The 22,466-nt window shown below is 37.8% G+C and overlaps 8 protein-coding genes, 1 non-coding gene and 1 pseudogene across 14 annotated transcripts; 3 read left to right on the top strand and 7 right to left on the bottom strand.

The window, feature by feature from the left end:
- Positions 1-1,878: 1,878 nt before the first annotated feature.
- Positions 1,879-3,354, bottom strand: LOC147935627 (uncharacterized; the record flags this gene model as incomplete). The annotated part of the gene is made up of 1 exon (XM_087473071.1): positions 1,879-3,354. A coding segment is annotated over exon 1 (1,476 nt), but the record flags the coding sequence as incomplete, so codon positions are not given.
- A 279-nt stretch (positions 3,355-3,633) lies between these two features.
- Positions 3,634-3,707, bottom strand: TRNAT-AGU (transfer RNA threonine (anticodon AGU)). Its single transcript has one exon. It is a non-coding gene; the product is annotated as a tRNA-Thr (tRNA).
- A 36-nt stretch (positions 3,708-3,743) lies between these two features.
- LOC104727122 (ABC transporter F family member 5) lies at positions 3,744-7,279 on the top strand. The gene is made up of 7 exons (XM_010446138.3): positions 3,744-5,193; positions 5,309-5,650; positions 5,800-5,940; positions 6,045-6,224; positions 6,335-6,592; positions 6,697-6,825; positions 6,918-7,279. The coding sequence occupies exons 1-7, from the start codon at positions 4,351-4,353 to the stop codon at positions 7,116-7,118; spliced, it is 2,094 nt and encodes a 697-aa protein (XP_010444440.1). The 5' UTR covers positions 3,744-4,350; the 3' UTR covers positions 7,119-7,279.
- A 34-nt stretch (positions 7,280-7,313) lies between these two features.
- Positions 7,314-9,477, top strand: LOC104727121 (putative uS5 assembly chaperone tsr401). Of its 2 annotated transcripts, XM_010446137.3 has the most exons (7): positions 7,314-7,672; positions 7,771-7,857; positions 7,982-8,079; positions 8,186-8,232; positions 8,338-8,713; positions 8,819-9,026; positions 9,111-9,477. In XM_010446137.3, the coding sequence occupies exons 1-7, from the start codon at positions 7,580-7,582 to the stop codon at positions 9,213-9,215; spliced, it is 1,014 nt and encodes a 337-aa protein (XP_010444439.1). In that variant the 5' UTR covers positions 7,314-7,579; the 3' UTR covers positions 9,216-9,477. The 2 variants fall into 2 exon arrangements, with proteins under 2 accessions (XP_010444439.1, XP_010444438.1); XM_010446136.3 differs by having other exon boundaries at positions 8,186-8,713.
- Positions 9,478-9,619: 142 nt separating this feature from the next.
- Positions 9,620-10,266, top strand: LOC104727119 (uncharacterized). The gene is made up of 2 exons (XM_010446134.2): positions 9,620-9,905; positions 10,001-10,266. The coding sequence occupies exons 1-2, from the start codon at positions 9,667-9,669 to the stop codon at positions 10,197-10,199; spliced, it is 438 nt and encodes a 145-aa protein (XP_010444436.1). The 5' UTR covers positions 9,620-9,666; the 3' UTR covers positions 10,200-10,266.
- Positions 10,204-11,273, bottom strand: LOC104727118 (uncharacterized protein At5g64816). Of its 2 annotated transcripts, none has more exons than XM_010446132.2 (2): positions 11,154-11,273; positions 10,204-10,754 (listed from the first exon to the last, which is right to left on the bottom strand). In XM_010446132.2, exon 2 carries the CDS (start codon positions 10,721-10,723, stop codon positions 10,319-10,321), a length of 405 nt encoding a protein of 134 aa, XP_010444434.1. In that variant the 5' UTR covers positions 10,724-10,754; positions 11,154-11,273; the 3' UTR covers positions 10,204-10,318. The 2 variants fall into 2 exon arrangements, with proteins under 2 accessions (XP_010444434.1, XP_010444435.1); XM_010446133.3 differs by lacking the exon at positions 11,154-11,273 and adding an exon at positions 10,969-11,108.
- A 127-nt stretch (positions 11,274-11,400) lies between these two features.
- LOC104727117 (small GTPase LIP1) lies at positions 11,401-14,117 on the bottom strand. 3 transcript variants are annotated; one of them, XM_010446130.2, is made up of 8 exons: positions 13,385-14,080; positions 13,181-13,273; positions 12,930-13,021; positions 12,698-12,839; positions 12,304-12,611; positions 12,143-12,196; positions 11,919-12,052; positions 11,401-11,837 (listed from the first exon to the last, which is right to left on the bottom strand). In XM_010446130.2, the coding sequence occupies exons 4-8, from the start codon at positions 12,834-12,836 to the stop codon at positions 11,630-11,632; spliced, it is 843 nt and encodes a 280-aa protein (XP_010444432.1). In that variant the 5' UTR covers positions 12,837-12,839; positions 12,930-13,021; positions 13,181-13,273; positions 13,385-14,080; the 3' UTR covers positions 11,401-11,629. The 3 variants fall into 3 exon arrangements, with proteins under 3 accessions (XP_010444432.1, XP_010444431.1, XP_010444430.2); XM_010446129.2 differs by having other exon boundaries at positions 13,107-13,273; positions 13,385-14,020; XM_010446128.3 differs by lacking the exon at positions 13,181-13,273 and having other exon boundaries at positions 13,385-14,117.
- Positions 14,118-14,272: 155 nt separating this feature from the next.
- Positions 14,273-16,161, bottom strand: LOC104727116 (putative WRKY transcription factor 51). Of its 2 annotated transcripts, none has more exons than XM_087475916.1 (3): positions 15,635-16,161; positions 15,383-15,529; positions 14,273-14,674 (listed from the first exon to the last, which is right to left on the bottom strand). In XM_087475916.1, the coding sequence occupies exons 1-3, from the start codon at positions 15,877-15,879 to the stop codon at positions 14,479-14,481; spliced, it is 588 nt and encodes a 195-aa protein (XP_087332042.1). In that variant the 5' UTR covers positions 15,880-16,161; the 3' UTR covers positions 14,273-14,478. The 2 variants fall into 2 exon arrangements, with proteins under 2 accessions (XP_087332042.1, XP_087332043.1); XM_087475917.1 differs by having other exon boundaries at positions 15,383-15,526; positions 15,635-16,108.
- Positions 16,162-17,720: 1,559 nt separating this feature from the next.
- On the bottom strand, positions 17,721-18,524 carry LOC104727115 (CLAVATA3/ESR (CLE)-related protein 21 pseudogene; annotated as a pseudogene).
- A 784-nt stretch (positions 18,525-19,308) lies between these two features.
- LOC104727114 (glucan endo-1,3-beta-glucosidase 8-like) lies at positions 19,309-21,503 on the bottom strand. The gene is made up of 4 exons (XM_010446124.2): positions 20,998-21,503; positions 20,438-20,894; positions 20,141-20,343; positions 19,309-19,960 (listed from the first exon to the last, which is right to left on the bottom strand). The coding sequence occupies exons 1-4, from the start codon at positions 21,342-21,344 to the stop codon at positions 19,510-19,512; spliced, it is 1,458 nt and encodes a 485-aa protein (XP_010444426.1). The 5' UTR covers positions 21,345-21,503; the 3' UTR covers positions 19,309-19,509.
- Between the last annotated feature and the right edge of the window lie 963 nt (positions 21,504-22,466).

Here is a 22,466-nt window from a genome sequence, read left to right as displayed (position 1 = left end):
GATATTTGACTGAGTTGACACACGCCATCACCAACTTAATCCAATCCTCTGCATATCCCAAAGTCTTCATAGCTTGTTCCAGGAAAGCCCACTCCACACGGTCAAAAGCCTTTGAGATGTCTGTCTTGATTGCTACGAAATCCTCCGAGCATTTGTTATTGGAGCTAAGGGCGTGGAGGAGTTCATGAGCTATCAGAATGTTGTCGCTGATGAGACGACCTTTCACAAAAGCTGCTTGAGTTTCAGAGATCACTGTAGGTAAGGTTCTCTTGAGGCGTGATGCTAATAGCTTACCAATGATCTTGTAAGTCACATTGCACAGACTTATAGGTCTGAATTCTGTCATTTTCTCAGCTCGCAGCGTTTTGGGGATAAGACAAATGTTGGTTATGTTCATACCTTCCTCGATACTGCCTGTTTGAAAGAAGGATCGAACCATTTTGACTAATTGTGGCCCCATATTGTCCCAGAACTGTTGATAGAAGAAACCATTCATGCCGTCCGGGCCTGGGCATTTATGGGGATTGATGTCGAATACAGCTTTCTTCACTTCCTCAATTGAGATTGGGGCTAGAAGCATCTCATTCATGGTGGCATTGACAGTAGGTATTACCTCTTCGAGCTCCTTTATTTTATAGCCTACGTCCTCTGATGTGAATAGCTTCTTGAAGTAGGCTTCAGCTACCTTTCCCATCTGAGCATCGGATGACCATTCTTTACCCTCCTCATCTATCAGTTTATGAATACGTCCTTGGGCTCTCCTATTTTTGGTTGCGGCATGGAAGAACTTTGTGTTCTTATCACCATTTTGAAGCCAAGTGAGTCTACACCGATCTTGCCAGAAATTCTCCTCCTGGATATACTCCCGACTTATCTCTTTTTTAAGTCTTGCAACCTCAGCTTTATCAAAGGGATTTTGTCTGGTTGCAGCATCGAGCTTGAATTGAAGATCCTTCAGTCTCACCGCGGAACTAGGATTGTTAGTTCTTTTCCACTTTGATATCTCTTTTCGGCATCTTGCAATTAGCTCCATCATGGCGGAGTCCTCCCTAAGAGGTTGATTGCCCCAGAAACCTGAAACAAGCTCCAAGAACCCTTCTCTTTGTACCCATCTTTTGTCATATCGAAAGTTCGCTCTTTTAATCCCGTCATCATCAATCAGAACATTTATTAGTGGGCTGTGATCTGAACAGATCTTTGGGAGATAGGTCGCCTGGGCTCTAGGGAATAGCTCCAACCATGCCTGGTTGGCAACCGATCTGTCTAGTCTGCATTGGACAAGCTCATCATTGCGATTCCCATACCAAGAGAACTGATATCCTAGGTGCTTCAGTTCCCATAGACCACAAGATATCAACATTTGTCTGAATTCTCTACAAGATGCATCTGACCGCAATGGTCCTCCTAGTTTCTCATGTGGATTTACCAGCTCATTAAAGTCGCCAGTTAACATCCAGGGTCCTTCTCTGCCAGTACCCATTCTTGTTAATCTTTCCCAGAATTTACCTCTTTCACTCTGAATCGGGTCTCCATAGATGCAGGTGAGATAGAACTCTTTATCCTGCCAATTGACTAGTACATCGATCAGTCTTCGATCAGAGTGTAACACTTTGATTTTGACTGAATCCTTCCACATTAATGCTAAGCCACCACTGAGTCCTTCCGGTTCCACAGTATGAAGATCAAAGTATCCTAAGTGGCCGACGACATTTTCTAAATAGCTTCTCTTCTTTTTGGTCTCACAGAGGAATGTTATCTCAGGGAAAAACTTACAACGGATTTCCCTTAGATGTCGAACTGTAGGGGTATTCCCCACCCCCTGACAGTTCCAACTCAGTATCCTCATGATTGGTTCGAAGGGTTGGAATTAACCATCAACCCTTCTTTCAAGTTGTTGTCACTGCTACTCTCAGGCTTTGTGCCAGAAGAGTGAGGACGAGTTGGTGCCACTGATGAGACAGACTGATTAGACACATGGGCTGCTCCTGGAGCAGATTGGTCAGAAAGAGCTGCCATGTTAGCAGAATGATCAGATATGGCTGCCACTTGGGCAGAATGATGTAAGGGATCAGTGTGAGATCTTGCAGTTGGACTCGTGGAAGAGACCTGAGATCCCAGCCTTTCAAAAACATGAGTGGTAGGACTGGCTTTCTCGTTGGATCCTCTACGCTCTGCAGTCTTAAGATTTCCTATGCTGGAACCCAGTCTTGCAAAAACCGAAGGAGAATCCTGCTTCTTTTTTTCCCCAGAGTCAGTTCTTGCCTTCTTTGAGTCTCTACCGCCACCACTAGTACTTCTTCTTCTCTTTGTTGCAGAGGGGAGTTGATCAGTGGGATAGGGGATTATTCCTCTATCGTGGGAAGCATCAAAGCTCTGGGTATGGTCTTCCTCCCTAGCTTTGGGTCTCCATTCCTGTAGAGGGGCACCATTTTTCCCCTTGCCTTCCTGTCCTGACCATTGGAGTCGTTCCTTCACTGTTTTTCTTCGACGACCTGAATTGGAGCTCCCTTCGGGGTTAGAATGCTTTGTCCTGTCTATCCGAGGGGGTAAGAGGTCTACAACATCTCTCAGCAGGATGCCCTTTCCTTTTCCTTGAGATCTTGGTCCGTCTTTTCTATTGCCTTTTCTGTTTCCTTGGCTCCCGTTGTCTTTTGCCATTCGCTCTGGGATTTGGAACTGACAACCATTCTGATCATGGGTGAGTCTTTTGCAGAGGAAACAGACTTTGAGTAGTTTTTCATATATCAGCTCCACCCGAACCGTCTCTCCAGTTTTGAATCTAGCTGTTTTTACAAATTGGAGGGGCTCCTCTGCGTTGACCCAAGCTCGAGCTCTAACATATTCCAAAGACTGTGAGTTTTTTGCGTGGAGCTCTACCGCATCCACCTTACCAAAGGGCTCAATGATAGACTCAACAGCTTTCTTCTTTAAGAGATGGATTGGAATGCCCTTGATACGGATCCAGAATAGGATACGTTTCAGGTATTCAGGACCTGGGTTCGCTTTCCACTGCTCCAATGTGACAATCCATCCGTTTACAAACCATGGTCCTCTAGAGAGAACGTGGTAGAGGTCGCCTTCACTATCAAAGATAAATTGAACTCTGTCTTCGCCAATCCCTCTGCCTCTCACTCTATCTTCCATACCCCATATGGGGGGAAGAGCTTTAACCAAACCACCAACCTTGTGAGCTGACGGGTTGAGACAGCGCACGATGATGCTTTTGGAGTTCTCTTCAATGAGGTCATCATTTTCTAAATCTGGGATGTCCACAGTTTCGCCCTCCCCAAGAAGATCCAAATCTCGCAGTTCATCCATCAACGACATTTCCCTCTTCTTTTTCTGTCGATTCATTGCGAAGGAATTCAGATCTAAGCCACTTAGGCCTTAAGTTGAAGCCCTATACAAATACCACAGAACCGAAGCCACACAAGCCTAATGTTCCAGCAATTAGAGTCGCTGTACTGAAATCGAAGGGTTAGGAGAGTAGATCTGAAAATCGCCGCTCAATCGCCTCTTGTACGGAAACCCTAAAAATCGCCTCCATTCCTTTTCTTCTTTGCACTACGGATTCAAGGAGACCACGCCAGACGACCTCTTCTTAGCAGGGGAAAAAATTAAATAAACAAGCAATGCTCTCGTTGAGAGTTGAACTCAAGACCTCCCGCTTACTAAACGGGTGCTCTAACCAACTGAGCTACGAGAGCTGCTTTAAAAAGGCTATCTTTTCTTTTCTTTGGGTTGTCTTTTTTTTTTCTTATTTATTGACTTGTTGTAATAAGTAACGTTGCATAAATTGCATGTGGTATAGAACTCAAAGTTTTTTTTTTTTATAAAAACGAATATTCCGATTTGTAGTTATTCATAACTCAAAAATCATGATGATCATCTCGTAAAACTAAACAAATGTGGGATGCGTAAATTGGTTTTCATCATACTAATATACTTTATTTTATGAAAAAAAAAAAAACGAAAGTATAGGAGTTCATCATACATAGTTAGATTTTGTTTATCATAAAAAAATAACAATAATATTGGTTTTTGTTATCCTAATATCCTCTATTGATTTTTATTTTATCATAAGGATATATATATTTATTTGGAATACAAAGCAAAAAAAAAAACTATAATAATAAGAAAACAAAAGACGAAACTACAAAAATCACAAAAAAAAAAAAAAATCTCTTGGCTCACACTCAAACGCGAAGAGAGCAAGCTCTCCCTCGAGAGAGTTCTTCTTACTCTGCTGCTTCATCAGTAGAGCGAGATTACTCTCAATCAAATCCACACCATTTCTCTATCTCTGCTCTCTATCTGAGTTATACTATCAAACAAGTTATTCCATAAAAGATGGGTTTCACAACGAATCTCCATAGCCTCAACCTCCGTTCAACTTTCTTCACGGGTCTCCGTCCTTGTCCATCCCCAAAATCTAATTTCATCAAAATCTCTTCCCTTTCAAACCCTAGACGCTGCGGAGAAACAACCCCCTCCATCATCAGAGCCCAAGTCTCCACCATCAGCCTCGTGACCTCCGTTAAAGACCGTCAAGACGAAATCGAGTCCCTTTTCTCCAAGCAGACCACCGAACACGACTCCGATCGGAAACGCAACGGCAAGAATTCTAAAAACGGAGCTTCTGGGATCTCTTCAGGTGTCAAGCTCGAGAACATTAGGAAGACCTACAAAGGCGTGACTGTGCTTAAAGATGTAACCTGGGAAGTTAAAAAGGGGGAAAAAGTAGGGTTGGTTGGTGTTAACGGAGCTGGGAAGACGACTCAGCTTAGGATTATCACTGGTCAAGAGGAGCCTGATTCGGGTAACGTTATCAAGGCCAAACCCAATATGAAAGTTGCTTTCTTGAGCCAGGAATTCGAGGTTTCCATGAGCAAGACGGTTAGGGAAGAGTTCATGAGTGCTTTCAAGGAAGAGATGGAGATTACTGACAAGCTTGAGAAAGTTCAGAAGGCTATTGAAGAATCTGTTGATGATTTGGACCTTATGGGGAGGTTATTAGACGAATTTGATTTGTTGCAGAGACGTGCTCAGGCTGTGAATTTAGATTCCGTTGATGCTAAGATCAGTAAGCTGATGCCTGAGTTAGGCTTTGCTGCTGAGGATGCAGATAGGCTTGTGGCTTCTTTTAGTGGTGGATGGCAAATGAGAATGTCTCTTGGAAAGATTTTGCTTCAGGTAATGTAATGAGTGGTTTTGATTCTTAAAGCTTTATCCTTTTTTTCAGATTTTTATTGAAGAGAAAAGCTAATGTGAGTTGTGTGTGTGTGTGTGTGTGTTTCTCTGTGAGTAGGATCCAGATTTGCTGCTACTTGATGAGCCGACTAACCATTTGGATCTTGATACCATTGAGTGGCTTGAAGGTTATTTGCAAAAGCAGGAAGTGCCTATGGTTATTATTTCACATGACAGAGCCTTTCTTGATCAGCTGTGTACCAAAATTGTGGAAACTGAGATGGGTGTGTCCAGGACATTCGAGGGTAATTACTCTCAGTATGTAATCTCAAAGGCAGAGTGGATCGAAACTCAGAATGCTGCTTGGGAAAAGCAGCAGAAAGAGATCGATTCAACAAAGGACTTAATTGCCAGGCTTGGTGCGGGTGCCAGATCTGGCCGTGCTTCTACTGCAGAAAAGGTTAGCCAACAAAAAAAAAAATGCTAATTTGATTGATGCGGCTTGACATTAGTTGAAGTGTTTCTACGGTTTAACGATCTTTTACCTCTGAGTTGTTGGATTGAGGAGTTTCATCTTATGTTTCCCTTCTGTGTGGTTTTTTATAACAGAAACTAGAGAAGCTTCAAGAACAGGAGCTAATAGAGAAGCCATTTCAGCGGAAGCAGATGAAAATCAGGTTTCCAGAGCGTGGAACAAGTGGAAGATCGGTAGTCAATGTTAAAAACATTGATTTTGGTTTCGAGGATAAGGTGAGTTACACTTACTACTAGAGTCAAACTCATGACTATAGGATGAATCCTTTATTGCTCTCGTGTTTGACACTCTGAATAAATGTGTATTGTTGCAAAACCAGATGCTATTTAAGAAGGCTAATCTAGCAATAGAAAGAGGAGAGAAAATCGCCATTATTGGCCCGAATGGGTGTGGGAAAAGTACGTTATTGAAGCTTATTATGGGTTTAGAGAAGCCTATGAAAGGTGAAGTTATTCTTGGAGAGCACAATGTACTGCCAAACTACTTTGAACAGAATCAGGTCAGTTTCCACTTGCTCAATCAATTAAAGACCTAAACAATTGGAGACAGGTTTATTCATTTAATTGACATGATCTGGTTTCAACCCTTTGTTTTGATTCTTTTTGCTAGGCTGAGGTCCTTGATTTGGATAAAACAGTGCTTGAAACAGTCTGTGAAGCTGCAGAAGACTGGAGAAGTGATGATATAAAAGGTCTTCTTGGACGCTGCAACTTTAAAGCAGACATGCTTGATCGAAAGGTCTCTCTTTTAAGCGGTGGTGAGAAAGCGCGTCTTGCTTTCTGCAAATTCATGGTGACGCCATCAACTTTACTCGTTTTGGACGAACCAACCAATCACTTGGACATTCCTTCAAAAGAAATGCTCGAGGTTAGGCTTTTCTACTTCCTTGAGAAACGTTGGATACAGTGGTAATAAATCATCTTGGACCTGGATAGAAGCTAATCAATTATCTGGATCTTCTTATGAATCAGGAAGCAATAAACGAGTACCAAGGTACAGTCATCGCGGTCTCTCACGATCGATACTTCATCAAACAAATCGTTAACAGAGTCATAGAAGTCGAAGATGGTTGTTTAGAAGATTATGCAGGCGACTACAATGTATGAACACACTTTGCTTGGATTGCACTCTCTTTTTTTGACTAATATGATTTGATCTCTGTATAACTTCGTGAATGTGTGAATGTTCTCAGTATTACTTGGAGAAGAATCTTGATGCTAGAGCAAAGGAGCTGGAGAGAGAAGCAGAGCTAGAAGAGAAAGCTCCAAAAGTGAAGGCAAAGTCAAAGATGTCAAAAGCTGAGAAAGAAGCGAGGAAGAAGCAGAAGATGCAGGCGTTCCAACAGGCAAAACAGAAGTCAAAAGCTAGCAAGAACTCCAAGAGATGGAACTGAATGAAGTCAGATTTATAAAAAAGGCTTCTTCTTACAGTTTCACAACATCTTTTATTGTGGGAATGTATATAGAATGATACTTTTAGAAATGCAGAGAGTATTAATGTTTCTAAAACACGTGAGCCCCATTGGGTAAAATATGAAACTTTATTGTCTCAAAACTGTAGTAGATGATGATCAATTTAGATTTTCTTCATACCTGCCGAACATGTGTTTCGATTGAGCCAAGTAAACCGTATGGTGATAATATTGCAAACCCATTCGGTTTAATTAAGCTAGTTTGTTTGATTTGAAACCGGAAAAACTCAAATAACATGAAAATCCGGTTATCTTAGAACCCTAACCGAGTTCTACACTTCTCTTCATCATCATCATCATCATCGGTGTGGTTGTTTCAGACATCGAATTCGATAAACCTCGTAGGAAAGTTTGTGGTCTGCTTTGATCTAAGAACTGTAATCATGGTCGGAACTCTTTTGGGGTTACCAGGGCAATGGGCAGAAGAGGAGCTTGAGTCTTCTGATCACTACACAACAAAAATCGGTGGTCTTCCGGTAGTAACACCTTCCTTAGTAGCTCTCTGTATAATCTCTTCTTTTAGTAGAAATTTCATATCTTTGTATTCTGAGTTCTGATCGAAGTGTGTTTTTAGGATTGGCCGCCAATACCCGATGATGCACTGAGACCAGAACTACTCAATTGCTGTTCATGTGGAAGCAAACTTTCTCTGGTAGCTCAGGTTTGTGTTCCAAGTCAAAAAGCTTTACTCTTTTTGGGTTTCAATGTATAATTTACTAGAATTTGGATTGTAGATGATATAAATTACGGTTCTTTTTTTTTTGTTTGTTTTTCTCTGCATTTAGGTGTATGCTCCGATCTCAACTGAAAATTTAGACATCCAAGAGCGTACGCTCTATATATTTGGTTGCTTGATGCCTAAATGTGGAACTTCTGAACAAAGGTTTATTCTTTTTTTCTTTTTGCCTCTGTGGCCACTTGTCAATTGTTTCCCAATATTGTGGTTTGGTTATGTGAGAATGACCAAATATGTTTCTTAATGTTCTCAGCTGGAGAGCTTTTAGCATTCATAAAGCTATCAAAGAGAAAGAATCAAGTGAGTTAGCAGATTTGCCTGTTGTTGCCTCACCACAAGATTCAGCTTCTAAAACTCATTGGTTAGATGATGATGATGATGAAAATTTTGATTTTGAGAGTTTAGCTAAGGCGATCGCAGAGGCTTCTACTACTGTTGCTTCCAATTCGAAGAAACAGAAGAGTTCAGGGACTAAAGCAAAGCCTTCACCTTCAAAACCTGAAACAAGAGTTGCGGATCAAATTAAACTTGAGACTGGTCCGGTGGTTCCGTGTTTTTACATTTATACAAAAGAAGATATCCCCTCAAAAGAAGTCGATCGTTTCTCGATGAATTATTCATCTCTGTCTATTAAGGATAGAGAAAACGGCAACAATGCTGAGGGTGAATCTGAAGAAGCATGGGAGGATGAGAAATATGAATATGACAAAGCTCTCAATGCAGATAGGACGTATCTTAAGTTCAAAAAACGGCTAGATGCAAACCCGGAACAATGTTTCAGGTAAATTGTAGCTCACTCAGTATTACGTGGTGGAATAATCTCAAGTTCCAATCCTCAATATCTTCTTGAATGGAGATTGATCTTGTAAGCTTTTGCAATGGTCAGGTACTCATATGGCGGTAAGCCGATATTGGCCACTGAAGACCTGAAATCTCCTGATAAATGCAGAAACTGCGACTCTCCTAGGCACTTTGAGATGCAACTCATGTCTCCACTACTATTTTTTTTACATGAAGGTGTTGTTGATAAAGTGCTTAAGCAATCATTGGATAACTTTGATTGGATGACACTTATTGTCTACACTTGTTCCAAGGTATTATTCTTATAAGATCTTCTCACATGTTTCAATGAATTAAAGTAAGGTTCAAGAGCATAGCTTAATGTTAACTATATGTAGAACTGTGCAAACGCTGTGAATGGCGATTGGGTTGTTGCGGAGGAGTGCATAGCAGTACAGTATGAGAAACAGATGAATCTCGATCATGCTAGCTTCTTCAAATGAAAACATTCTCCTGGCGAGTCTTTTGATTGGTTGAGAAGATGTTGCTGAAGTGATTATAGCTAAGAATCAAAAGTCAAATGCGCCATGGATACATCTTCTTCAGCTGTTTCAGGACAGAGGTTTCCCATAAAGAGGGAGCTGCTCAATACATATTTTTTTGGTCTATTTATATGCGAGACAGATGCTAAATCTTATTTCCTTTTGTAAAATGATAGTCTGTAATGTTAAGTTTTTAAGACAAATGGATTAGTTTTCGATTTAATTCTCTTGAAAGTCAAATGTAGGTGTTACGAAAGAACCGTTCAAACCAAAATATGTGCTCTGCTTCTTTTGATGCGAGAAACATGGCGCCAACTCTGTCTCTCATCTCTTTCTTCCTTCTCTCTGCTCTATCATTTTCTTTTGGCCCTCTTCTTAATTTCTCTGAGGCTTCTCAACTGGATACGTAGACATGAACGAATCAAGAAGAAATATATTCGGTTTCTCATTCTTCTTCATCATTATTATAATCTTGATCTTCAGGGTTTCTGCGGATGGAGAAAGCGATGGTGCCGCAAGAAAAGAAGAGAATCCGTCACTAATAAAGATCATATGTGGGATTTTTGGCAAGAAATTTCCTCCGAGTTCTTGGGAATTGGTTCAAGGTGCGATGCAGAAGATCCAGATGAAGCTTTACCCTCCAAATCTAGAGTAAACAAACAAAGCATATTCATATCCTATATAATCTAGGATTTTTCGTTAATGTCTAGTAGTTATTTAGCTCATGTGTTGTTTTCTTGTGACAGCTTCAGAAGCAACAGTGACAAAAGCAAGAGAGAGGATGAAGATAAAGGAGAGAAAGTGAAAGAAGCAGCATCTAGGACTCTGGAAGTAAGCAAAGAAGCCATTGAAGAGTCTGCAAAAATAGCAGGAGATGTTGTAGGTGAAGTAGTTCAGAAAACAGCTGAGAAAGTTACAAAACAAACCTCACGTGACGAGATGTAATCAATCATCCACCAAGATTGCTCTTCATAATGTTATTATAACTTATAAAAGTTCAACTCAAATTCCATTTCCATTTTAAAAGGTAACAACAACAACAAATCATTCATAGCCTTCCAAATTCAAGAAAAACGAGAAGAAGAAGAAGATGAAGAAGATGAAGAAGAGAGCTTAAGACATTCACTTTGACATCTTCTGAGACAAATGTCATTCCAATTCGCAACTTGATGCTGGTTAACGCAAACAGTTCGAGCACAAGCATCAGAGCAAGCGTCAAGCTCAGATACGCCGCAGACAGTAACACAAGTGTCGGGAATGGGATCTTTAGAGAAAGCGCCAACTTTCTTGAGCATTCTTTTAGAAGTGCAAACTCTTTCACAGACAAAGATTTCATCAGAGCTCTTCTCTCTTCCTCTAGCACTCTTAATCCTCTCTTCATCTCCACGTCTCTTCTTTATCCTCCATGCTTGACCTGCAACTAGTGCAGGCACTGCTGCTCCTATCAGTGACCACCACACCTCCACCATTTTTTTCTTGTGAAAAGACTTGAACTTTACACTGCGCATTACAAACAAAACTGATCACGAACATTAATTGAAACAAAGCTTGTCTTTATAACAATCTGGCATCGTCCTAATTGAGTTAAAAATCCAATCTTTCCTTTGAGGAGACCCAATTCCCAAAAATTTCAAATTCGAGACAATGTCGAAACAGAAACGGAAATCGAAATCTTAATCAAAGACAGAATGTAATAACAGCAAGAGGTACATACAGATTTAACAAGTGACTGAAACATGAGATCTCACAATTCCCAGGGTTTAGGGTTTTTGCACGACGAGAACGAGAGACATAAATTAGGGTTTTTTACAGCTGACTGTAGCAACCCAGAATCTAAAAGGGTTCAAAGAGAAGAAGATTCCATGGAATTGGAACTACGAGGGTACTAAAATTACATACCTTCCCTTCCTTGCCGTCTCTCGATGCTATGAAGTTGTCGTAACTCTGTAACTCTTATCTCCATAACATTCCAAGGGAATAAAAAGTTTCTTTCGTTTTCAAAGTTATTAAATATTCCAATTTAATTAATATATAACTAAATTTCTCATTAATTGTTTGTAATGTGGATATGGAATTTAAACATCAAATTTGGGTATACAGTGAATCAATCAGTGATACAAAATAAAATTACTAGAGATTGTAAAAGTTCAACACAAACATTACTGTGATTTTGTGATTGATTATTCACTGTTTTTAAAGAATCTGCTATAAAGATAAAAAAAAAAAAACCCACAATGTACAAAACCAAAGAGGGTTTTTACACACATATTCACTTTACCACCTACTACGAAGAAAAATCAAAAAAGAATAATAGATCCAAAGGGCAATATAAAGTTTTTCTTGGAATGAGAATGAGCAAACAAGTGATGAGATTTTCAGACGTTTATATCCATTCGCTTAGATCTTGCACTACCATTGTTGTTTGTTTCTTGTACACTGGAAAGAGAGAATCTCGGGATGGCGTAGTTATCAGGAGTAGACACTGGTTGCTGCGGGTAGAGTGTAGGAGGCGGAGTTAGGTTGCGTTGTGCTGGAAGTGGCGGTAATGTGTTGTTGTTGTACTTGTAAGGATCTCCATGAAAACTGCAACAATCAACCGTTAAAAGATCAATCCCAACAAGGAAAAAACCAAAATTGTTGCTTTTAAGGGGTTGGTTTTGTTACCTTGTTCTCTTGTAAAATTGATCGTCATCACTTGTGATCTCGTCTAACCGTTGGGATGATGAGGTTGGAACCGGCGAAAGAGACCACGGTGAAGCTGCTGGTTGTTCGTCTGAGAAATATCTTCTTCTTATCAACTGTAAAGATTCACAAAAAGTTTTTGTTGGTTATAGAAAGGTATCTTGGAGAGGTAACAAGGAATGCAGAGGTGTGTTAATGACACTAACCATCCGGAAAAATTTGTTCAAAGCTTCCTTATCGTATCTGGTTTCTTTGGCAGCCTGCACAAAAACCCGCACCAGATCATAAAATTTATAAGCAACCACTCACTAATCACTACTATTAACCGGAAAAACTATTCTAACTCATATGGTTTAGGTTTACTTACCGCTATGAGACCGCCATTACCAGGAAAGCTTTCAAAGAGAGGAAGATCCTCACTTGAAGAAGGAAGCAAACCTTGCTTCTCAACCCAATGACGAGCTGCATCAACAAGATTTCCACTGCTTCCTTTTGTTCCTTCTTTTGCAGCTATATCTGCTTTGTTGCCAACAACAATGTATGGAACAGGAAGACCACCAGGACCTCCTGAGGGAAGAGGAGCCGAAAATGTTCCAGTCGCTGCAACCTCAGACGCCCATTTCTGCAAGCTTGTTTTTGTTCTTCTTTGAGAGAGATCATGAACAAAAATAACTCCTGCATATAAAATCTATCGCTTTAATGACATTATTCCAGACACACAATAAGGATGAACAATGTAGATGGATAGGTTCGGGGGAGACCATTGATTTGTGAATAGAACAATGAACGGCAATCTTTGTATCTCTCATGCCCTGATACATCCCAGAGTTCAACAAAGAAATCTCTCTCTGAGTCACCTTGAATGCTACTTGAAGAACTAGCTGGACTCCCGTACGTCATGTGCTGCGGAATGGTTAAAGTAGCAGAAAACAAAAGGATGTAAAACTTCACCTCCCTATACAGTATGGAAAACGTTGCAGAAGATTAAGTTACCTTGACACCAACAGTGCATCCAATCGTTTGAGATGGGCGAACAATAGAAGAACCTTTGTTGATGAGGTGTACAAGTGATGTTTTTCCAACACCTAACAAAAAATATTCAGATATGAAAATTGGCATAGTGATGGAAGAATAGATATGACTGATGAGCAAAAGGGAAACAGTGCCGACCCAACAACATGTTAGACTCTTAAGGTTTGAAATAAATGATATAAATCAACGACCACAGAACCATAAAACCTAACCAATGGTCCAACTCAATGCAGAGAATCTATCTTCCTGAGTCACAACATGATCTAGATACACAAGAAGTATCCATATGCATCAATCTGCAAGTCCTATTAAACCCAATTCAAGAAAACCACAAAGTTTATTATGGTAACATTTAGTTAGACTTCAAAAACGACTAACTTGCTAAAGGAAACTAGAACTTGGTTTAAGGAGCTAACCTGAGTCACCAACAACCAATACTCGAACTTGGCCACATAATGGAGCTAAGATCTGCTCCTTATTATCCCTTTCACGTTCCCTCCAAAACTTCATAAATTTTTTTTTAATCACACACACTTAGCCAAACCCAGATTAGGTAACAAAAAAGAAAACTAAGACTCTTCTTCAATCAAAGTCCTCTTCGATCACTCCAATCCAAAACGAGAAGATACAGCTTCCAGAAACGCTCATAGCAAACAAACCTCTCACAATGTTATGATTCAATCACCTTATGACATTACCCTAAGCAACTAATCAACACCGACAACCGCAGATTCTTCACCTCCCTCCTCGATCGAGAGAACCAACAGATCTAACCGAGATTTCAGATCAATTTTTTTTTATAAATTGATAAATCAATCAACTAGGGTTCGGGTTCCGGTTCCGGTTCCGGTTCGTCTTCGTCTTCCTCCTCGAATAAATCTGGGAATACAAATTTCTCTTCCGAAGCTTCTCCAGAATCTGAAACGAGGAAAAGTGAAGTGGATGAATCTGGATCGATCGAGAGATCAGAGAGATCCCAAAACCTCGTCTTGTATGGCTTTCCTTGAAATTTACTGAAATTTTTTTTTTTTTTAAGTGTTGAGATTTGATTTGGGGGGAAGAACAATATAAAACGACAACGTTTAACCTTCACAAGAAAAAAAAAGTTTGTTAAAAAAGGTGGAAGATGAGATCGGTTCGGTACTGTCTACTACGCTAACACAAACCAAAACCGGCTTATAAACCAATCGGATCTAAAATCCGCTTTTAAACCGGTAACAAGTAAACCGAAACAGTTGACTTCAAGTTACTACAACCGACCCACAAGATATAATTGTTTCAGAATTTTAATTATTCAAGAGAAATTGTTAGAAATCATACGACCATTAACATTGCAAATTTTCAACTATACACTAATTAGGATTTGTTATCTTAGCGAACTACAAGATGCTTCATAGTCATATACATACAATGAACAACTCCTTTATTATACCTATAAAATTACATAGAGATTACATATAATCTTCGTAGCTCTATCTTACAATCTCAAATGAGGAAGGAGAGATTTGGATTAACATTGAAGAAGAGAGTGTTGGTTCCAATTGTCATGATCATAAGACAAAACCATCTCGTTGTAATATACGTGAGACGGACTCTCATGGTTATGCACTCCGTCGTATGTCGTGATTACATAAGCTGCATCTTCACCATCTCTCTCCACCCTCTTCTTCACCGAGCAACCTTCACTTGAGCATTTGTAGTAATTCCTATATATATATATATTCCACCATTTGTTAATACTTAATATCAACCACTTTTACAAAATAATGTATATATGTTCCTAAGTAATTCCTATAGTTATATTCCACCATTTCATTTGTTAATTAATATTGCTCACTTTTTACAAATTAGGATATATAATGTTGATAATTTTCTTTATATTTGAATTGGGGAATTAACCCATTATAGAGTATGTATTTTATTGTCTAACCATGCTTTGAAAGTGATATATGTTTAGATGATGACTCCATTGTATATTTTTTGTATTCGCACATATGGACAACTTGTTTCCTCTATTATATATATGAGTCAAAAAAAATCTCTATACAATGAATGACTGATCCATTTACCTCACTATTCAATCAGAATTTTATATAGTAACCGTTTATGGATTGATATAAATAACAGCAGACACATGGATGCATATGGAATCTGAATTTTTAATCCAAGTGGGTTGGTAGATGATACGGGTCCATTCAATAGTATTCAAATCACACTATATGATCGAGCTAGCTAGTGGCTATTCTATAACATTAGAATTACTAGCTAGGTGGTTAAAGAAAATTGTCAAGCAACCATATGATACACTTTTTAACTATATATTTTCCCTAACCTTTATGTCAAGTTAAAAACAACAAGTGATTTAAGATACTAATCAACGATTCTATAAAAAGAAAAAAAATTGAGTTAATTACCTCTTGTTAATGTTGTTTTTGACAGATTTCTTCCCATACTTCCTCCATTTAAAACCATCATCCATCACATCAATCTTCGATCTCGTTCTAAATGCAACTCGATGACCCATCTCCTTCGTCTCACTCTCTTTACTTCCCGTATTTCTTCTACAAATTTATTATTGTAAGAAGATAAATTAAATAGCTACATATATATATAATTAATAATTTGCTTGGTTAAGAATCTTGCCAAAAAAAAAAAAAAAAACTCACGTTGATTCCTTTTTAATCAACGTTGTTGCGCTGCCGGAACCGCCGCTTTCACCGGTAAATGTCTCCGACGAAATGATGCTTGTCGGAGATGAAATCTCCTGCTCGATTAATCCACTGTTGCCTCCTTCATCGACGACGTCGAAGAACATCAAATTGGAGAAATCATTGTTGTCCATGAAAGGATTAATAAAGTTTTCATCGGAGAAGTATGTGAAGCTAGGGTTTTGAGAGATATCCATATCCATGTTTTTTTTTCTTTAGCAAATAGAAGAAGAAAAAAACAATCGAGAGAGAGAGAGAGAGAGAGAGAGAGAGAGAGAGTCTTAAAGGTAAAGAACTAGTATAGAGCAAGTGAAGAAGAGAAAAGAAAGAGTTAATGGTCTTTTATTTATATATAAAAAAAAATGAAAATTAGTGTACCAAGTTTTGTTTTTATTTTGTAAAGAAAGAGATAATTAAGAGATAAGATTTATTAAACAATTACTAGTAGACTACTACTACTTATGAACAAAGCAAAGCAATTTCAGGGTAGATACTAGGAAGGTGCTTCAAAATGATGATGATGACGTCATTGTTATGACGTATGGACAGACGTTAGAAGAGGGTGGCGAAAAAGTGAGCTTCCCACTTTAAAGTAATAATATTTTTGGTTTGGGCTTTACGGGCCCATTTTTAAGAGCCATTATCGTCTACGTTAAGGTCCATGTTAACATTGGTGATTATAACGTGGATATTTTGGGTTTTGGTTTCGGATCAACGGCTGAGGATACAGAGAGTCTCGTATATGTTGTTTTGCTTCTTCTGCTGTGTTTGAAGCAGACAGGACTTTACAATAATAATAGTTGTACACCAAGAGGTCCAAGATACAATAATAAGATTTGACTTAATTTGAATTCTGTAAATGTAACTAAAAAATACACTATTTAAGATATTCTGACAAACTTTTTTTATCGATTTCTTTTTGGCCTAACTTCTTTTGTATTTAGCAAATCCTTCAAAGTAATAATTTGTTTATCTCGTCTAATCCGATCCATTGTTTATCAGAATTAGTTATACAAACTAGCTTCGAATAGATTCATACTCTAATATATATATTCATGGGGAGAGAAACAAGCCAACAGCGCATGTCTAAATACGATATAATATACTTTTTCTTTATTAGTCGTTTTTTTTTCTTCCAATTTTTTTGGCATATTGCAATGTATTATCTTGTATATAAATTACACCCACTGACTCACACATATACTGTGTGACCAAAAATATTTCGCAAGTCTATTCCCAAGTCAACGACTCAAAGTGGTCTTTTGATATTGTCTTAAAAGGTTAGACGAATTTTCCTGGAGCCACATTACATGTTTCTGATTCTTTTCTCTGTTAGTTGATGGTTTTTGTTCTTTATTTGTAACCACAATAATATTCTCATTTTATCACGTTAAACCAGAAATAATAATTGACTAACAGAAAGAGAATCAGAAAACATGTAATGTGGCTTTGTTTTAAGAAACTCACATAACGTAATCTTATAAATATTCCCTATTTAAGTGATTTCCATGCAAATGATTAAGAATTTTGAATATCAGATAAGTGTTTAGGGGTTATGACTAATTGTTGTAAACTAGTAAGTAATCAAGGAGAAGAAAAAACTAAAGTACAAGACTGAAAGAGGTGAGGCGGCTGGTCAAAGATGAAGGAGTGTGTGTTAGTGTGGGGTTCTAATTGGGAGAAACCATTTTTTTGTGGGGTAAATCTGAAAAGAAAAGAAAAAGATGTGTAGCTACACATTTATCTTTTGGTGTATTGCTGTGAAAGTGATGGAGATATACAATAATGGTACGCCTACCACCACCTATCAGCAACAAAAATAAATGCAATTTCACTTTCTTTCTTTTATGACACTGATATTTTTTGAAATCCAATTAACACGAAAGTTCTTAACTTTGGTGTTTTTATAAACCCAAAAAATGCTGAATTAACAGTTACCGTTTAGTTAATCACAGCTAATATTTATATTTACAACGAAAAATATCCTTAAGGTTCATTACATAACACACTGTGTTACTATATATATATTTTTTAATATACAATATTTATAAACAGAAAACACTGTATTACTATTACGTTAACAAAACATAATACATATACATATATTATTTTGGTTCTAGTCATTACAATAACAATATTTTATCTCAGTTTATTCCAACCCAACCTAATAAACTACGAAGAATGAAAAACTGGTAGGTAATATATAAATAATATTTAAAATTAACTGGTAATATCGCAGAAAAAGCCTGTCTCTTTAACTAAGTATACTAATCTTGAAAAGAAAAAAAACCTAACATAGTACGTATATACACCAAACGAACAATTTACGAAGTCGAAGTATGTTGCCTCTCTCGTTACTCTACTAGTTGTGCAAAGGATTCGGACCCGTGGGGATAGATCGTTTCTCTTCTTGATCTTCCTCGTCGCCGCCATCAATCTTTCTCCGAACTTTAGACGATCTTCGTCTGAACTTATTAAAATTTGACATTCCCGTGATCACAACAAACTCGTGATGATTCTTGTAATATTGTTGTGATCGACCAACGCTCAAAAAACTATCCTTTCTTCTTGTACCGCTGAATCTTCCAGCTTGGATCGAACTTGACCGCGAGAAAATAATTAAAACTAAGATTGTAAAGATTACAATGATTACAACATCTCGTTTCATTGCATATCGTGAAGACAATATTAACATATTACAAAAATAAATTTTTAAAAAAGGAACAAATTAACTTGAACCTCTCACACCCTCTCAAATATCGATTACTCTCTTCTTCGTCTCTGTGTATAGATAGATATCTCTCTCTTTTAGCTTCTATTGTTAAGAGTTAAGTTTAAGTAAAGTAGGAGAATCAAAGGGAAATAAGGAGAGAAGAAATAGAATGGTCAGCAGCATTCATTACGTTAATTCTGGCAGTGATATGACTACTCAATTATCATTATTGAAAATTTCGTACTATACTAATAAATATATGTGTATCAATAAGATACACATTATTAAAGGTTTGTTTAAACGCATTTGTTTCTAAGCGTTATAGTATCAATTATATGAGCTGTTTGATAAAAATTGTCATCGCAAACTATACTCGTTTCAAATAAGAATTCCAACATACTTTACCGCAGTATACACTGTGTTTAAAGTTTAAACTAGTCGAAGGTAAAGATTACTATTGGAACCAATTTTTTTGTAAATGTGCATAACTCATATATGTTATATTAGCTTTAAAAACAACCAAAATGCCTAAAATAGCAAAAACGAAAAATATGAAAGCACTGGGGCATATATAGACATCCTTCTTTTGAAATAGCATTTAGTATTCTCACCAAACCGCAATTATCGTCATGTCCTTTTCTTCCCATTGAATGTCACAGAACCTGCAACAAAATATCTTGATCTAGAAACATACTTTGTGTAAAAATAACAATGATTTTGAATGATAAAACATTATACAAATCGAAACCATTATAGAAAATAAAGGAATCGATTACTCCGATTTAACAAGGTGAAACATATGTTAAGTAAACAATATTTAATGTAACAATTAAACCATTTGTTTCGAAACTAAAATTTGCGAATCAGGATCTAATTGAACACTATTGTCTATTGAGTGTATATATATAGATGATGAACATGAACACAAATCAAAATCGTTCAAATGGAAAAATAAAACTATTCAAACGAGTACATGTGATTTGATTATACCGATCTATAAAACACATAGAAATCAACTAACTCAAAACGTTAATAAACAAACAGCAAATTAAATAACATAAATCGTACATAATAAATTCCCTCCAAAGTGCAAAAAATAAAAAAAATAAATAAATACAAATTATATAGCCGTGACCAATCCAAGAAGAACAAGTCCGTAGAGAATGAATCTTCCGAACACAAAGTTAATCCTGAAATCGTCACTTCCACTAACAATCTGAACTGGGAACAAGCAACTTCCCACGGATGCATTAACTTTAGAGATCATAGCAGCTCCTTTGAAATCACAAGCCCTAACGTCTTGGTCCTGTATCTGGAAATACATGTTAAAAGCGTATGATATGTTTTGAATTTTGGTTAGCTTGCTACACGTTGACCCGGCCTCCATCGCGGTGCAGTCCCCGTGGTAACACGCGTAGTCTAGGTCTGGACCAATCTCGTCCAGATTGGCCGTGTCTTTGTTCACTACGCACCATTGTTTTTCCAAGTATTGAACACCCTTAGCTGCAACAGGCAAAATTTGGCGTCCTTGTCCAGTGAAATCTAGCATGAACTTCGGTGTCCCATCGTATCTGGTTGAAAAAATATAGACGTTACTAATGTTTCCGTTGTTTTATCATTCCATTAACAATTTTAATGTGAATTATATTAAGAGAAGACCGGTCAAACTCTAAGTACATTAGAAAAAATAACAAAAGGTGACTTGTTGTTCAAGAAATATAGTTTAAGATATGAAGAGAAAAGTCTTTCACCTAAAGATTCCCCAATGTCTCTCAAAGGGTCCAGGAAGAATACTCTTCATGTCTTCGTCGAGGAAACCGAAGAGATAAACCTCTAACCTCTCAGGTCTCGTTGGAGTCCCACCGTCCTTGGCAAGTCTTTTCATAAGCCCTGCATAGAATTTCTCTGCTAGCTTCGGCGTCGCATATTTATGACCCTCTGTTGGCCATCCAACCTACAAAGAGAAACATAACCAAATACAATAAACAATTTAACATGCTTGATATATTCTAACAACCATTAATTTGGTTTTAATTAACGTTACTTACCTCCCCAACGATGATCTTCATATCATGAATCCCAGCTTTCTTCAACGCGTAAACGAGCGTGTCGTAATTCGCGTCGAACACGTTATCGTAATTCTTTCCTTTATCATTAATCGTCTGACCATCACCGTCAAGAAAAGCGAATTCAACAGGAAAATGCTCGTTTAGGTAAAGACTAAGGAAAGGGTATATGTTGACTGTGAAAGGTAAGTCGTTGTCATGGAAGTAAGTGACGATGTCGACCATAGTTTGCTTCACATCCTTGCGGAAATCTCCTTCTGAAGGCTTGTCGTTGGCTGATTGGTAAACTTCTGCGTTTTGTGGGATCGTGGCTTTGATTTTATCGGTATGACCAGCTTCTTTTAATGCCTTGTGGATGTTCTTTAACGCGGGAAATGTTGTCTTCAAGAACGATCCGTTGTATGCAGACAAAAACGGCTCGTTCCCAACAGCGACATACCTATACATAAATGTTGATCAACCCAAATCGATTTATGTAGTCGATCGGACAGAACAATCGAATACGATAAGGAAAAAGAAAAGAAAAAAGTTTTGAGGGTTACTTGATGTCGACGCCACCTTTGCGCATATAATGAGTAACGTTTTCTTTGACCCAATCTTTAGCATTATCGTAATCGTCGGCGAGAGATTCAAGAAGGTTATTAGGGATTCCGACCATAACCTCCATGTTTGTACCGGCCAAAGCATTCATAGTCCATGAATCCGCGTCAAAAAGCTTCACTTTATTGATCTTATTGTCTTTAAGCATCTGAACAACAATGCTGGGATTCAACGGATGCGATGCGATATTGCCCCAATTCACACCGAAGCCTCCGACCAAACTACCCAGGGTCAAAACGGTCATTGTAACCGTCCCAACGTTAACGAGCATCGCTGCTCTTCCGGCCATATTGAGAAGGCGACGATGAATGATAATTTTGGGGTTTGTTTGATCTAGAAAGATGTGTTTTTTTATTTTTTTTTGGTTGATTAATGTTTTTTTTTTCTTCTTCCGGTCGGTAAATTTCTTCTTCGTGTCTTTGGGTTGGGTGGTCGTTGTAATAGGAATGTTTTTAGGTTGTTAGTGAGACAGATGAAGCTTAAAATAAATTTCTATTTTAAGAAAGAATCATAAGTTATAAAGGTGTGTTGTATATTTTTTCGGAATCTGTTAGTATTTTTTTTGGTTTTTTTTTGGTTAAGAGAGTATATCGCTGTTTAAAATTGGTCGAATAGCTTTTTTTTTTAACAGAAATTGAAACAATGAAATAGCACTTTATTACTATTGGTTGAATATATTTTTTTTTAACAAACCATTAAAATATTAATAATACACCATATTTTAAATAGGGATCTCTTTTAAATATAGGAAAGTTTTTTTTTTTCCAACCAAACATTTAAATAAATTAAAAGGTGATTCCAAAGTTGGTTGCCCAAGTTGGAGGAGAAGAGTTTACAAAAAAAAGTTCATAAGCTAAAAATCTAGAAGAGCGGGCCAGGCAGTCTGCTCGCACGTTTGACGTCCTCGGAATCTAGGACAGGGTGAAGGAAGAGAAGGATGATCTGAGGGATTGGAAATCTTCTAGTAAATACGAGAAGGCTGGCCAATCGTCGGGTGCCCGTACCATCGTCACCAACTCGGAGCTATCAGATTCAAAATTGGGACAATCTATCCCCACCGCCCGAAGAGACTCCATAGCCAATAACAAGGTTTGAAACTCCGAACGAAGAGAAGAGGGACTACATCGCAAACTGCGAGTTCCCATAAGTATCGTCCTATCATTATTGTTATCATACCACCAACCCAAACCTTCCAAAGAATCCGACCCTTTTCAGGAGCCATCAACCTGGTAGCGAGTCGAAGAATTTCTTTCCTCCAAAGAAGACTGGAAAACCAAGTAATTCTCAGAAACAGACTTGGCCTCCTCCCAAAAAAATATAGGAAAAGTTTATCCATAATTTCTCAAGAAAGATTAATTGTTTTTACAATTATGTCTATATCCTTCAATCAAAGAATGAATGAAATAGTAAA

Source organism: Camelina sativa, chromosome 11, assembly GCF_030686135.1.
Source record: "Camelina sativa cultivar CO46 ecotype springtype chromosome 11, ASM3068613v1".
Taxonomy (NCBI): Eukaryota; Viridiplantae; Streptophyta; class Magnoliopsida; order Brassicales; family Brassicaceae; genus Camelina; species Camelina sativa.
The sequence above is the reverse complement of the archived record's forward strand: the minus strand, read 5'-3'. Positions and strand labels throughout refer to the sequence as shown.